Source organism: Danio rerio, chromosome 6, assembly GCF_052040795.2.
Source record: "Danio rerio strain M-AB ecotype USA chromosome 6, GRCz13ab, whole genome shotgun sequence".
Classification (NCBI taxonomy): domain Eukaryota; kingdom Metazoa; phylum Chordata; class Actinopteri; order Cypriniformes; family Danionidae; genus Danio; species Danio rerio.
The window spans coordinates 29,070,472-29,087,763 of record NC_141026.1 but is presented as its reverse complement, the minus strand read 5'-3'; the positions used below and the strand labels follow the sequence as shown (position 1 = coordinate 29,087,763).

General features: G+C 33.0%; 1 protein-coding gene across 9 annotated transcripts in view; it reads left to right on the top strand.

Annotated features, from left to right (window-relative positions):
- The window catches only part of LOC147836365 (uncharacterized), a 144,100-nt gene that overhangs the window by 32,292 nt on the left and 94,516 nt on the right, over positions 1 to 17,292 (top strand). For 2 of the 9 annotated variants that reach the window (XR_015493699.1, XM_087257230.1), the window contains exon 1: positions 1,854 to 2,379. The exons of 5 other annotated variants lie outside the window; for them this stretch is intronic. Coding sequence is in view for 1 of the 4 variants with exons in the window: in XM_087257230.1 (XP_087113356.1) it covers positions 2,249 to 2,379 (131 nt within the window). In the remaining 3 variants the exon portion in view is untranslated. Of the gene's footprint in view, positions 1 to 1,788; positions 2,380 to 17,292 lie in introns of those variants that run through there. 2 more of the 9 variants (XR_015493697.1, XR_015493695.1) reach the window with 2 other exon arrangements.

The window sequence follows — 17,292 nt, the reverse complement described above, 5'->3', positions numbered from 1 at the left end:
CAATGCGGTGTTTAGGCGTTTGTCTGGGATAATACATTTCACTGAAATTTTTGTATGACATAAAGGCTGAAGCTGATCGGTCAGTTCTTGTCACATGACTCGCAGTGCGCTCCCAGGATTCATTCAACTGTGGTGCATCTGGTCTGGAAGCCGCAGTCCTTCATTGGAAACAACGAACTTGTGCAAACTCTAGAAAAGATGCAATATATGAACGGCCCCTAAAAGGCCTCTGTCAATTGCGATCTCCAGCAGTTGATCATCTTCTTGCTCAGCCATGATGGATTTACATGATTTGTTGACAAATGGGTTGTGGATCAGTTCCTTGGCAGTTCGTGAGTCCTTCACTGGGCCTTTACCTCTTAGCAAAGAAACTTTCCAAAGACATGTGTTTCTTACTTATTTTGGGGCTTGTGGGTTAAATTTGGGCGCTCAAGTAAGTGTAGATGTCAGTAAAAAAATATTGTCATTTCTAAATAAAGGATTTTTCAAAATAAAAGATTGTTCAGACTCTGATAATAAATAAAACTATAAGAACAAATAATGATCCACAGATCGGTACCGGTCTGCAGCCCGGTGGTTGAGGACCACTGCTATAACACGTAAAATGTGGATCATGAAAGCAACATTCAAAAAGCAACTCATGTAAACACCTTAATATTATGGTCTTATTTAGATTAAGGCAAATGATTAATGATCACAGTTTTTCACCTTACTAATTTCTTTTTTTTTGCATGTTTGTCACTCTTTATTGTTTCAGAACATCAAACAAACATTTGTCAAAGATAACACAAGTAAACATAATGCAGTTTAGAATTGAAAGTTTTTATTATTAAGGGAAAACTAAATAAAAAAATGCATAGCCCTGTGAGAAAAAGCATTTGACCCCTAAATCTAATAACTGGTTGAGCCACCTTTAGCAGCATTCTGGCATTTTCAATAACTTGCAATTAGTCTGTTACAGCACTGTGGAGGAATTTTGTCTCACTGATCTCACTGAAATTGTTGTTATTTAGCCACATTCAGCATGTTCTTTTTGCTCAGCAGCTGCCAGTCTCTTTCTTATGTTGGAGTCATGAACACTTATCTTAACTGAGGCCTGCAGTTCTTTAGATGTTGTTTTGGTGGCTTTTATGACCTTCTGGATGAGTTGTTGCTGCACTCTTGGGGATCATTTTGGTCGGTCAGCCATTTCTTGGAAGATTCTCCACTGTTCCATGTTTTTGCCATAGGGAAATGCAGTTTTGGATGTTTTTTTCCCTTAATAATAAAAACCTTAATATGAAAACTGCATGTTTTTACTAGTGTTTTTTTGACTGATATTTAAATTAGTTTGATGATCTGAAACATTAAAGTCTTTAAGGGGACAAAAACCCTTTTAAACCTCTTTCTCTCTATATGGACATTCCTGGTGTGAATCCAACCATAGTCTACTTCCACAAATAACTGCGGTCACATATTTCAAGCAGAGATGCAATAAAGAGACAAAACCCACAAACAGTAGTTTTAGCAAAAGCAAATAATTTGCTTATAATATCTTTACGTTTTTGTAAGCAATTGTTTATTTATAAAGCATAGTATGATTACTTTAAAATGATAGTTACTGGAGGTACTAGGGAATCCTCTAAAATCTTACTCCAAGTGTTTTGATAAAGGCAGAGGCAAACAAATTGAACTTTGCAACTGAGAGTGAAGCCTGTATGAGTTCACGCTCAAGGCCAACAACCTCAGAGACATTCTTTGTAGTACTTTAGCGGTTTCCAGCACTAGCAGCTACATGGGAGTAAATGTGCTACAGTTTAGTGACTGTAGTGCTTTCACAGACATTCAAAATGTGTCTGGGAATTTTGTGTGGCTCAGAAATAGTATCTCACTCATTCTAGCAACGACAGATCTACCGTTCTGTGTTTATCCATCAAGACCACAGCCGTGCCAGTCAATCCCAAGAAAAAAAATCCTTTATTTTTTATCCTTGAAAAACTGCACAATGAAGAACGAATCATCTGGGAGAGAAAAAAAGAAAATCTGAATAACACAGGGAGATAAAAATAAAGCACTGAAATTATTAAAACAGAATGACATGAAGTGAGTCTAGAATGTCAGCGAGAGAGTGCAACCGAGAGAAAAGGAACGAGGAAAAAGAAACACATTTCTTTGGATTAAGCATGCATTGAGGAAAAAAAAGGAGATTCTAAATTCTTGGGTCCTAATCTCTAGCTGGAAGCGGCGCTCTGTTAAGCCCTGGTTTGGGATGACAGGTCCCCCACCTGGACAAGCTTGGACAATGTCTCTGCAATGTCTCGTTTCTGGAGGAACAGTGAGCCACAGACGGCTAATCACGTCCGGAACCAAAGGCACCTGCCCTATCTGCCTCTACATTTGGTGAGGAATCTTTAAAGAGGCTAAACCTCACTTTCATGCTTGTCTTTTATTCACGGTAAGTGCTTATCGAAAGCGAGCTGTTGCCACTGCCCCGTGTTCCCTCCCACAAGCTCGGAGAATGCTTGACGTAAGTACAGCCAATCTGGGTAAATACGAATCTCTCCTTACTGTCACTGTTGGCATATTATGTCCCTGAGGGAACATTCTTTTCATAATATCATAAGCTGCTTAGCGGTGTGCTTCTATTTAAGGCATACATATTAATAGCTATAAGGAAATCATATTTGAACTGTTCCCTGCAATCAATGTCTTTAGGATTGCTGTTATACTTTGTATAAGAAGGTGCTAATAACTTGGAGGCTCTTAGACTGGGCGATCTAATCCCTTTGTACGATAAAGACTCGCCACGCAGAGAGCGGTTGCCAGATTGTGGACAAGGTGCTTCAGAGGGTTAGTTCTTAATGTCGTATTCTAGTTCTGCTCTCACTTGAATTTTAGCTAGCAGTTTTTTCCTTTTTACAAGCATGAAATCTGGCAACCTGCTGAAGATTTAGCTGGAAATGTGCTCGATTGTTCATTGATTGGTTTGGACACTGAATGACAAACCATGTGACCACCAGGATATTTTTACGGCCTTGTGTTAGACTCAGTCAAACAGTTCCTGGTTTCTTCATTCTCAAAATGAGTATTTGAGTATTTGCAAAATGGCAAGCTAAAGGTTAAATTAAGGCAAATACAGAGGATTCAGTGAATTATGTGAGTGTTTTTTTTTGTTATTTTATTCTTGTAGTTTTTTTATCACATTTATTGCAAAAGATACAAACTGTTTTGAAATGATTGTGTCTTGATGCATATTATTTTTATACAAAAAAAATTATATATACACACATGATATCAGAATTAATACACCCCCCCCCCCCCCCCCCCTTTGATTTTTTTTTCTTTTTTAAATATTTCACAAATAATGTTTAACAGAGCAAGGAAATTTTCACAGTATGTCTGATAATGTTATTTTTCTTCTGGAGAAAGTCTTATTTGGTTATTTGGGCTAGAATAAAAGCAGTTTATAATTTTGTTTTTTAAATTTTAAAGTAAAAATGATTAGCCCCTTTAAGCTATATATTTTTTTCGACTGTCTACAGAACAAACTATCGTTATACAATAACTTGGCTAATCACCCTAACTTGCCTAGTTAACCTAATTAACCTAGTTAGGCCTTTAAATTTAACTTTAAGCTGTATAGAAGTGTCTTGAAAAATATCTAGTCAAATATTATTTACTGTCATCATGGTCACCAATCGGTTATTAGAAATGACTCATTAAAACTATCATGTTTAGAAATGTGTCGCATGTTTAGAAATGCATGTATACATATATGCATGCATTATTAGCCCTACTGTATGTTTTTTATAGACATAAGGCATAATGATTTTATCAACAAATTTTTAATAACTGACTTTTATCTTTTCCATGATTACAGTACATAATATTTTATTAGATATTTTTCAAGATACTATTATTTAGCTTAAAGTGCAATTTAAAGGCACATTTGGGAGGCAAGTCATTGTATAACAGCAGTGTGATTCTGTAGACAATCAAAAAAAAGGACTAATAATATTGACCTTAAAATGTTTTTTTAAAATCACATTTATTCTAGACGAAATGAAACAAATAGGACTTTCTCCATAATAAAAAAATGGAATTCTTAAAATTCCCTTGCCATAATCAGTTGTGAAGTATATTTCTTTTTAAAATATCTCCCAAGCGCTAATAATTTTGACTTCAACTGTAGACATGTGTGCATCTATAACATATAGATGACCCTTTGGCTTTACTCAACAAAAAGTTTTCAGTAATTTAAAATACATTAAAATGTAATTTGTCATATTTTATTGTATATATTTTAAAAAGATTTGATGAATGAGGAGGGAACTTTTTTGCTCATGTTTTGACCTTTTTTAACTAGTTATTAAAAAACATTGTAGTAGACAGTTCTATTTAATATGCTATTCTTCTTTAATATGAAATTTTTTTGTCATATAAGTTTGATTTTAACATTTCATCTTTGACCCTTTACGTGTTTGTTTAATTGTTGCATCTCATGACATTTTTAGAATGATTTTGCTGATAAAGGATGTGTTAAAAGTGCTATTTGAAAAAAAGCTATCATGAATACAAATAGAACATTCAAATTTTTTGCACAGATTTCAAAAGTTTTTCAAAGAAATGTTTTCCTTTGGTTAGTAATATTAAAATTTTTATGAACCTTGCTTTTGAGCAGTTTTCAATCGAGAAACACTGTAATACAAAGACTCTCTCAGGTCTCATCACAAAACTCTGTGTATTTGCCCTGGTGACTCGAGACTTCTTTTCAGGAAGCCTAATTATCTAAAAATGTCAGATATTGTTTACCAGTCATTCTTTATACAAAGACACAGAAATATTTGCTTATGCTCTCATTTCCAATTATGATAGGCTAATTGCTACAGTAATGTGCTCATTCATTAATGCTAGTTTCAAGCCCTGATCTCAGATTTTACAAAAACCTGTCCTTTAGCATACAAACCAGTGTTATTTACGTACATATTTTCTTTTTTACCATTGGAATAGATACTTAAGAAAGTAATGTTGTTGAAATAACATGCTTTCTTCTCCAACATCTGAATCAAGGACACACTTTAGTCATGTTTCATTTAACAAATTAGTTTTTTTTAAATCCATGATGAATAAATTTGTTCTGCCATCATTTATTTTTCAAATCGCCAAGCTCGTGTGCCTTATTAGTTGCATTGTTTGCAATGCCTATTGGTTTATGCACTTTTTAACTGTGCTTCAAATGAGTACTATATTTTGAGTTTAGGGAAAGCATTTGGTTCAATTTAAGTTACATTGCATCTACATGCTAATACTCAATAGATTATAAGTAGACTGTTAGCAGGGTTTCTGCAGTGTCTAAAAAGGCTTAAAATGTCTTAAAATTCCAAAATCAAAATGTTTGGCCTTAAAAAGTCTTACATTTACTGAAACATTGTGTTGTAGGTCTTAAATCTTTTTTTAAACAAGTCTTAATTTTCCTTTTATCATGTATTGGTGCCCAATCTGGCCAAAAACCCATCAAATAACCAACAATCTGTCTCAATAAAGCTTTTTTTTTTAGTATTTTAGTTAATTACAGTTTTTAAAATTTTTAAAACATTTGTTTATTATTTTACTTTTAGAAAGTTAATTTTGGAAAAAGTGTATGGATACAAGTGAAGCTTGCTTGTTTTTATACAATATTTAAAATATTTTGCTAAGAAATGTCTAAAATTTTAACTTTTTTATTGTTAATTTATTATTGTATTATTAAATGTATTAAATTAGAATTTTTATTTTGATAGGGCAAATAAAAATATTTTTTAACCTGGGCCATTTAAAAATTCCTTAGCCTTTAGCCCTTTATAAGTCAAAAATTTCATTCATAATGGTCTTGAAAATGTCTTAAAAAGTCTTAAATTTAACTTGGTGAAACCTGAAGAAACCCTGTGTTAGGTTTGGGTTATGGTTATGGTAAGTGTAAGTTGACATATACAGTGCACACACAGCATATATAAGTAGACCCCTCACAAATCTATTAAATTCACATTTTAATAGGAAGCTATAAAATATTATATTCATCATATTAGTCAGTACTGAAGCCAAATCTGGAGTTTATCTAACAAAATAACTTGCGAAAACGGTACAAAAACTAGTAAACCCAAATTTATAGGAAAAATATTAAATACAAATTAAATAAAGAGAAAAAATAAACAAAAGCAAAGAAATTGAAATTTTGTAGGTTCTAGTTTTTTTGTGCAATATTTAGCTTGAATTTAATTGTATTATCTTTTAATTTCTAAATATGTTTGGTGACTAAAATATTATTTTAATAAATATATCTGCAATGCAACTTTTAGTCAACAAAATGCAATGGGGACATTAAAGTGTTACCCAATTCTTTAAACATAGCATAATAATTGCATAGGTTTGCGCAACAAATAGTCTGTAAACATATGGAAATATATATATATATATATATATATATATATATATATATATATATACATATATATATATATATATATATATATATATATATATATATATATATATATATATATATATATATATATATATATATATATATATATATATATATATATATACATATATGTATATTATAAATAGTTATAACAGAGCAAGGACATTTTCACAGGATGTCTAATAATATTTTTTCTTTTGTCTTATTTGTTTTATTCCGGCTAGAATAAATGCAGTTTTAATTTTTTTTATCACCATTTTAGGGCCAAAAAGATTAGCCCTTTAATCTATATTTTTTCTCGATAATCTACCGAACAAACCATCATTATACAATAACTTGTCCTATTACCCTAACCTGCCTAGTTAACCTAATTAACCCAGTTAAGCCTTTAAACGTCATTTCAGGCTAATTAGAAGTGTCTTGAAAAATATCTAGTAAAATTAGTAAAATATTATTTACTGTCATCATGGCAAAGATAAAATAAATTATTATTAGAAATGAGTTATTAAAACTATTATGCTTAGAAATGTGTTGAAAAAATCTTCTCTTTATTAAACAGAAATTGGGGAAATAATAAACAAGTGGTCTAATAATTCAGGGGGGCTAATAATTCTGACTACAACTGTATATATAAATATACGCAGCGGAAGGGCATCCGCTGCGTAAAAACGTGCTGGATAAGTTGGCGGTTCATTCCGTTATGGCGATCCCGAATTAATAAAGGGACTAAGCCGACAAGAAAATGAATGAATGATGTATATATATATATATATATATATATATATATATATATATATATATATATATATATATATATATATATATATATAATTTAGGAGAGCAACTAACATTTTCAAGAATTTTTGATTTTTCAGATGATTGCACATGCTTAACAATGAGTGAATTAATGAATGTCAATATTACATTGATAAAATATTGTAATCATCATCATTTTGAAACATTTTGTGTTTTGATACACGTTTAGGATTGTATATATGTTTTTTATAAAACTAAAAGGCCTTTTCAAGTTGAAATAATTACTTTTTATTTCTGTATGCTTTGAGATTTGTAAGAGTTTTAAGTTGTTTTGAGCCAAGTTAAAATACTTATTGATGTAATTAAGTTATTTTTCAGGCAAAGTAATAAGAGAGTAATTTAATTTTCATGTAATTAGTAATTAATCTATTGATCAACACTGATCATCTTTGGGCAAAACTCTTTTAAGTGTACTGTTTTGTTCCTTCAGGTTATTATTTTTGTATTCCTATACACACTGAAAACAAATGATTCATTGGATTAACTATTTTTTTTAAGGTAAGTGGTTGTAAACTATTTATATGGGCTGAATTTAAACAAACAAAAAAATAAGTTGCACATTACTGAATTTAATTTGTTTGTTTAATTTCAGCCATCATAAATTGTTTGCAACCACATACATTAATTTGTTTTAAATCCAATTTATTTTATTTTATTTTTTTTTCAGTACAGTAAGTGATATTCATTATACATTTGTATTTTTGCTTGGGAAACGCGTTTGTGGGGTTATTCATGGTCTCCTAAAAGTAATTTGTTAATTCTGTTATGCTTGTTAAATATTCCGAGCTGTGAGGAGAATAGTATACCACTTTATTGTTCCCAGTATTTTCTTTCCCATTTCGCTGAATGTTTACATTTCAACAGTAGTGACCCCCATAACAAGCACAACGCATCACAGTGTGTATCAAGGGTGTACATTTAATCAAACAGTTTTCTCCACAGGCCTCGTCGATCATCCACTTTTATGGTTTTGTGGGTGGCCATGGTGGTCTGCATAGTGTGTAATAGCATTGTGTCAATACACGTGTCACCACCAGGAGGGGCTGGATCACAGTTTTAGGAGGCAGGACACGGCCAGAAAGAAGCAGAAGCAGAGCCGAGGCCATGGTTCTTTGAGCCCAGATGAGTGCCTCAATTGTGAGAGTATGTTCCTCTAAGCCTCTTGTTGACAGCAACACAGTACTCTTATTTAAAGCAATTTCAAACATGTCTTGTCTGACAAGTTTTAAATCCTACTTAACACCCCGTAACAGCCACGAGTTTACTGTCAGAATTAAAGAGGCGAATTCTCAGAGGGGGAGAAATTATCACTTTCATTTTGTTCTCCTCTGTTCTGCAGAAGGGACATGGCAGGGATGTTTACCTAGGGATGAATACATTACTACCCATTTGCAACACAATGCCTTTCAGTGGCGTGAAAGGCTGCCGAAAAGTTTACCTTATATTTTAATTGCTGCCATTACGGATGAGGGAATGAAAAGGAGGTTGAGTAGCTGCGGATGACGGGATGTCGGGTCTTAGGGGGCAAAGCAGATTCCTCTGAGATCAAGCACAGAGGCCTGTGTGAGCTCTGTCGGATGTGCTTGTAAATGGGCTGGAGGAATTGTGTCGTTTTGTTCATTTGAAGGGATTTCTCATGATTTTTCCCCCCTTTTGCTTTGGTTAACAAAATTCTTTAATTAAATGCAAGACTATACGTGTATATATGATTTTAATTATACACATATATTTGATTTTAATTATTTTTGTAAACCTTATAATATAAATAAAGGATAAAATTAAATTGATAAAAATGCTACCATTTCAAGATTTTCACCCACCAAAACAGATATAGTCATTCTTAATTTTTGTTTTTGTCATACATTTTTTTAATTACAGTAACCAAATAAATTTGAGTGAAATTTATAATACCAAATTTTTGAGATAATATTTGTGACTGTATCCTAATTTTACAGGTAAGGAGATAATATCAGATGTGCTTTTATAAAGTCAACGGTAACCAAAACAGCCTGATTACTAAAATTCTGTAAGTTTCTTTCTATCAAATGTATTCTTTTGTGTCCAGTCATACAGTTAGGAATGGCTGAGTAAATAATGATAGAATTTATTCATTTTGTGTATAGTTTAGGTTTGTTAAATTCTTTGCTTGTCAAACAGTTTGACAACCAAATATTCTTATTTCATTTTTTATTTTTTTTTGTGTTCAGCATTTGATTTTTTTGTGGAAGTAAATGGTAACCAAAAACTATTTGACTACCAAATGTTATTTCTGAACATGAGTAAATTTAATATCTCTTTTCTTTTCTTTTTGCAGGATCTCCGTGGGGTCTTAAAAAGTAAAAAAAAAAAAAAAAAAAGAAATTTTAGCCCTTGAAAAGTCTTAAATTCACTGAAATATGATATTGGATGTAAAATAAATTTTAACAGGTCTTAAATTTTCTTTGTCCACGTAAAGCTACCCAATCAGTACAACCAACAATCCATCCAAAAAAAGTTTAACAAAAGTCTAATTAATTAACTCTATTTACCAATATAGTTTATTTATCTTTCTTACAATTTTAATCAAAAGAGAAAAAAAAATTAAAAAAGAAAAAAAAAAAACTTATAGGGGGAAAAGCAAAAGGAAGCAAGAATAAAAGGGTACAGAAATTTACGACTAACTGCACGCAGTCGTTCAGCAATCGCAATCAAATATTCAGATACATTGTCAATGTTGAAAGTTAATATTTACAATTAAACAGTTTAAGATAATAGTTAAAAACTAAGAAAAATGTAATTACTATGAAATAAATAACAATCAAGGAGAGTGTATCTATTAAATGGAAAGCAAGATGTTATAAAATATTACCACTATTTAAAGAAATTAGATTTCCCAGAGCATCTAACCTTTTCCAACTTTAAAAAGTGCTTGGTAGCCACAAATCATTGGTATGTAATTGGAGGCTTATTTGATTTCCAGTGAAGTAGAATACGATGCCTTGCTAATAAGGAGGTTAAGGCCAAAATATTTTGTTTTGGGACCAAATCTTTGCTACATCAGGCGACAGGTCTATATTTACCTGCAACACCTTAAACAAAATTTTTAAATAATTAATTCAGAATTCTGTAACATAGGAACATATGACTTAATCTTTCTTACATTTTTACTATAACATTTATTTAAAAGTTCTCCATGTATTTTTGCATAAAACTTTGCAAAAAACTTGTCTTTTTTTAAGTTTTTTTAAGTTTAAGTATTTGCTTGTTTCGACATATTATCTAAAATATTTGGCTATGACTGAACTAAATTTTAATTTTAACATAAAAAAAAAGGGTCACACTTTATTTTGATGGTCTGTTTGTTGAATTTAAGTTACATTACATCTACATGCCAACTAATTCGCTATGGATTATAAGTAGACCGTAAGGGTTGGGGTTAGGGTTATGGTTACTGTAAGTTGACATGTACTTGCAAAGTTTCTAATAGCCATTTAAATTTCTTTTGAAGGAGCAGTATCAACATATATTAAGCAGACAGTCTACTAATACCATCAAAATAAAGTGTTACCAAAAAATTATTCTGGCTGTTACAAAAATCTTAGTTTTTCGCTGTGAAAGTCTAAAATTTCATTCATAATAGTCTTAAAAAGGTCTTATAAAGTCTTAAATTGGTCTTGTCTTAAATTTGCCTGTTTTATCAGCATGAGTAAACTCGTTTTATTGTATTTTGTCACTTTTTACAACAGGTGTAAATGACATTTTTCAAGTCAATGAATGTCAATGACAATCAAAACTGTCTAAGCAACTGCATTATCTGTTAATTTTTCTGAGTAAATAATAATTCTGGTTATTTTCTCTGGAATTCAGTGACATCCAAAAATATTTAACAACATTTTTTCAGTGCCTTTCATGCACCAATTATTCATCTTTTTGTTTTATACAGATGATATTTTTGCCTCTATGCGTTTCTATCATCATGTTCTAGTAGTATGTACATTCAGAGCCGGACACGCACTCTTCCAGGATTCCATAGGGTTATGTGCATTTTTATCTGCTTCAAGAAGCAAAAACAAATCACCAAATGTAACAATCTCCTCCCTGTCCTGGTTGCACTGGCATGTGAGGAGGTGCAGAGATAAGCGTCCCGGTACGTGTCGGTGCTGTGTGAAAGACACTCGTTATCTGTTCCTAACGTGGACTCCTGCTTAGTCTAGGCAGCCACAGAAATATGTTGGGGAAATCTGATAGCAGAAATCGGCCCATCTGAGCATCAGTGCGAGCGCATGCCTTGCAGACCGATGTTTACTTTGCCCCGTCTCTGTGTTCTTGAAGGAAATATGTCAATAGCTGACGTTCAGACTGGATCCGACACACTGGTGGAGCTTCCTTGGTGACCTCACAGCCATGAGACCGTCCAAAGCTGAGCTATAAAGGCCATTTAGTGGAATGTGAGCTGTTCAGTGATGGAAGTCAAACAAACTCTGCACCTATTCAGCCTGAACGTTGATCAAAAATGCCTTTGTTTCATTCATTTTTTTGTTGCGATTGTGAGAATGATGCTGCTGTTGAATTGAGTCAGAGTTTGGGTACAGGAGGAATCTAAAGATTTGTCAAATATTAAGACCATGGTATCTGTGGGTCTTTTATGATTATTTACACATCCTTGTTCTTTTAAACCTGTGTGACTTACCTTTTTTTATGAAGAATGTTGGTATGCGAGTGTTTTGGCTTTCTTTGATATCCATTGTGGTTTTTGCTCATGCTGTGGAAGTGGATGGGAGCTCAAACTTTTTGCTGTTGTTTTTTCAAAGATTCTTTAAGAACATCTGAACTAATGCGAATACAGGGAGAACTATTTTAACCCATGCATTTAGAACACTAGTTGGGCCACCATTATAGCTTATATGACAGATTAAACTATAGCAGGACATTCACATGATCACCCTGCACGATTCTGGCTAAAATGTGAATCACAATTTATTTTTTTTTGCTTAAAATCAAGATCACGATTTTCTCACAGTTCTTTAGATGTAAAATAAAGGTTAATTTGAGTAGGCTATTTTTATTGTTAACTCTCAAACATCATCACCTTGGAATTATAACGTTCTATCTGCGTTCTAAATGGTTTAAGGTATTGAGTTTTAAAGTTTTTGCATTCCATATAGCAAACAGCATGTGTGTAACAAGTCTTAAAATGTAAACAATTATAAAAAACATCCAATATTGTAAATAAGTTGTCATTTAATAAGAATATGTCAATATCTCAATTTTGACGAAAAAGGTCAGATAGAACCTTATAATTCTAGAGTGGCGTTATGGTAAAACAACACTAATAATATTAGGCCTATATGTAGGTCTACTGTTGCTTAAAATGCAAAATTTGGTACAAATTTTGTCATTATGATGGACTTGAACAGACTTTCAATATGTCCTGTTTGTTAATTCACAGTAAAACAATGAATACAGCTAAAATAACCTGAATACAGCTATTCATAATAAAGTTAAATTATTATGTTTAAGACATGTGCTTGTCATTTGTCATTGACAACATTATTGGACCAATTGTTTTTACTGGTAAAACCAGACATTTTTCATTATCAGATTTCTTCTTGCATTGTATCCAACATTATATAGGCTAGAGTAGTTATACTGACACTGTAAAAAAATCTATTTTCATGCACAACACTATGTGTTAGCTATTAAAGAAAAAAACATATCAAATGCTTGTAATCATAACCAAAAAATGCAATATGATCATTTAAACGATGTGCAGCCAGTTTCATTTTTCATCAAGTGCGGCTCATGGCTGCCGTCACTGTGAGAAAAAACACACACACGCAAATCATTCTTTCTGTGTGGCTCTCAAACAATCACTCTGTGCAACAAACTGAACGTTATTTAAACCTTTTTTACCTGTTATTCACAGCCTATGCAGGTTTTGTTAACTAAAGTAGTCGTCATTGGCGTGCATGTACACAACAGAGATTGTTTACTGTTCTTGGCAGTAAACAAACAGCTTGCGGTTAGCTCATGTGTGATTTTGCGGCCACAAAAACATATTAAATGAAGACAGAAATGACATTTCTGGGTGAACTATACCTTATGAATAGAGTATGTGACACTTTTAACACCATTGGAAGGTGTTTATATCCCTGTGAGGACTTGTGCAACCGCCTTTAAGCTTCTCCCCTGAATTTGCAAATTTAATTGGCTGATTGGTAGAAAAGCTGAATTAAGTTCGAGTTTAGGGTCGAATCGAGATCGTGATCTTTTTTGATTAATCAGTTAGCCCTAATCACCCCTACAATTTCACTTTTCAGTTAGGATTTTTTTAAAACATTTTTTTTAAACTATTCTTTTTCAGTCTACAAATGTTAAATTTCTGTTGTTGGTAAATACCTATCGTTTATCTATTGACTGTTCTATAACTTAGTTTTAGAGTTTTGCAACAGCTGTACAAGGATAATATCTTTCCAAAAGGACCGAAGAGTTGTTAGTTGTTCACTGTATAATCATTTTTTCTTTTTTTTACAGAAATAATTTTTTTTTTTACATTCTTTTGTACTACATTTTCAGTGTGTGAAATGTAGAATATAAACTCTTTGACATGTCAAATATCTATTGATGGAAAATGCATATTGTTTATCTATTGACTAGACATTTTGTTCTAACCAACACCTCAAATTGATGTTTTAAAAATGGTTTCTATTACTTGCAGCTGAACAACAGAAAACAAGACCACCTCAGGTACACCTCATGTGCTTTATTTAGTTAAATGCTAAAAATGTGAGTTTGAATGCCATTTTACATGACATTTAGTGCCATATAGTGAAAGCAGCAGCAGGTTTTGAAAATAAAATAAACTGTTTGAAATTGAACCTTAGAACTGTGAAAGGTTATAAACTTCACCATTTTGTGAGTGAGGGCATATTCTATGCTTTAAATAGCTGTATTTAAATCTCTGTTGAGTTTGGTCTGGTGCAAACAGCCAAATTGCTTAACACTGCAAATCTCGTCATGTAGCATGTTGTTAAGACACGCGGTAACTATGTAACCTGCTCAACTAATGTTTACATTCATAATTTGTATATTACTTGCTAATTAATAATCACCTCATGTGGAACTCTGAATCTGCATCTCATTTGATTCAAAATCTGCCATCAGAGGTCACATTTCGGTCACGAACCCAGGCTTTGAGAGCCTTTCTGAGAGAATGAATGAAATATGCTGTTCTCCAGCAGGACAACCCGGGGTGCTGAAATACAATTGGCTAACTGGCATTGGGCGGGTTAAAAGAAGCAAAACAAAGACACCGTTTCGGCACGTAACTCACACTTTTAAAGCAGGAGAACTGACTTTTTTTAGCATTGTTTTTCAGATAAAGATTGTTCACTCGGCGTGTTTCTTGAAATGTTTGCAAACATATTGGGCTCTATTTTGACGGTCCATGCGCAGAGCGCAAAACGCAGGGCACAAACGCTTTCAGGGCGTGTCAGGACGCATTTTTGCAAATTTAAGGACGGGAAATCTGCCTTGCGCCGCGGCACATGTTTTAAAAGGGTTGAGTTTATATTCTTAATGAGTTATAGGTGTGTTTTGAGAATACACTAATTAGAATCTTATCTCCCATTCCCTTTAAGAGTCAGCTGCGTCGCACCAAGAGCGCATTAACTATTTACAGGACGCAAAGTAAGTCTAAGTGGAAAAAATGAGCATTTCACAAGCAAACAGTTAACAGTTTTTTAACAGAAAACTGTTAAACAGAGCATCTACTGCGTGAGAATGAGAGATAATGGATCCGTTTCACTTTCGCTCTTGGATAGGGAAACCTTTATGCACAGACAACAATTCGTCAATAAATAAATACTTTTGTTTCTTAAGTGCAAATATTCGTTTCAAAACTATTTCTAAATTCAGTTCTAATTTCCAGCAAATGAATAAATGAATAATAATAGCAAAATGTGCTCAAAAACCTGAGTTATATCCTAAAACACATGCTGTCCCCCATATGGTCTAAATTCTGACAGGTGGGCAAATCTAAGCTTGTTTTTAATAAAACAAATATAAATATGGATATAATAAATAATACTGCTAATAATAATAAAATTATACAAAAGCAAATTGTTATGAATGATCTGAAAAAGCCTCCCGAGATAAAGAAGACATAAAAGCAGTGATTTTTCATATTTATGTAGGCTAGAAAATAATATGTTTTGTAATATTTTAATCCTTTATATTTATATCCTATATCTATTCTTATTATATACTATATATATCCTTAATATTTAAATTTTTTCATATGTAAAGATATTTGCCTATTGCTCTCTTGCTCCAACTCTGCGCTGGAGTTTAGACCGGGTTAGTTTTGGTCTAATGAAAAATCTTTTATATCAAAATAGCAACGCGCCAGTGGTCCGCCTCAGATTGCTTCCTTTTTAGACCAGAACGCCTATGGGCGCAAAAATGAGCGCTAATGCATTTGCTATTTAAACAGCGTAGCGCAACGCCTCAAAACGACTCTTGCGCCAAGCTGAAACTACCAAAAGACTACTGCGTCACGCCTTGCGCCACACTGCGCCTGGTGTATGATAGGGCCCATTATGTTATTTTTATGCTTTAGAAGAGTCAAAAACTTACAAACAGCACCTTTAAACCTTAAGTTGGAGTTTTACAATAGTTGCTAGAGAATATTATCTTCCTAAAAGTATAGAATCCCTGTTTGATTCTTTTCTTTATTAAATATTTGGCCAAATACCAACATATTTACATAGATTGATTTTGTTCATTGGCTAAAGTTAAACATACAATTTTTTCATAATGTTTAAAGAAGAAATTCGTACTTCATAAATTCGCAAGTTTGGAGATGAAGTAAATGTCAACAATTGCTATTTACAGCAAACTAATTCCAAGTTCAGACTACATGATTTTCAAAGTAGTCTTGTCACAGATGTTTGAACACTGCATGACTATCTGGGCTAGCGTTAAGAATCGCTCTGTCCAAACGTCTCACAACCAAAAAACACGTAGTATATCTTTTGTTATCAACTACATAATGAGAAAGAAGCCTTTAATGGGGTAGAAAATGTTCATATTTGCTCACCTGGGTTTGAAGGGAATTAGCAATTTCTCCTCAACATTTTTCTTTTTTGACCCGGTTGTGATATTGCTCACATGACACATTAAACAGACACGGGTGCTCCTGCCAAACTTCTGCTAGATTTTCCTCCATTTTTTGGGTACAAATAAACAAAAAATGAGTGTTTTAACGTCTCCCTCATCCTCCCGCTGGCCTGCAGGTACCCACTCTAGTAAATGCTGCTCTCTCATTGGCTGTAGGAATCGCCAATGTTACTCAAAACACATTTCCCACGGCATAATTTGAATCACCGACAGCTTCAGATATTTAGCACGCCACATATCTCACGGGCATCAGCGACTCATCAGCGATTTTCTCAAATTGCATCTTTGATCACACTGTGTGATTGTCACTTGATTTGCCTGTGATTTCAGGCATTTTTCTGTGATTTCTCAAAACCTATCGGCGAGTCAAAATTAGGGTTAAAATCATGCAGTCTGAACTCGGCATAACCCTTTGAAGGCCACATATTTTACCTGTTTTCAAGATTTACGATAATGTCTCCACAATGTCTGTGTAAAGTTTCAGCTCAAAATACCCATCAGATTATTTATTATGTCTTACTAAATCTGGGAAATTTAAGGTATTAGATCATTGTAGCTTTTTTGTTGCTTGTGCCTTTAATGCAAATCAGCTTGTTCTCCCAGCCCAATGTTCTCACATGCATGTCAGAGCCATAGAGACCTTTCTGTTTTGCTCTGATGCATGTAGCCTTCACGTAGATAAACAGCACAGTGACAGACAAGAATGAAGAAGATCTCCTTTACAACAATAAGAACTTTCTTAACTGTTATTTGATATATTTTTCATGAAGTTAATTAAAGCCTTTCTGCAAAGATGTTAATAAAGACTGCTGTATGCCATCCCTTATGTTAATGCACAAAATAAATATAATTAAAGTCTACAAACTGGGATTGAAGGT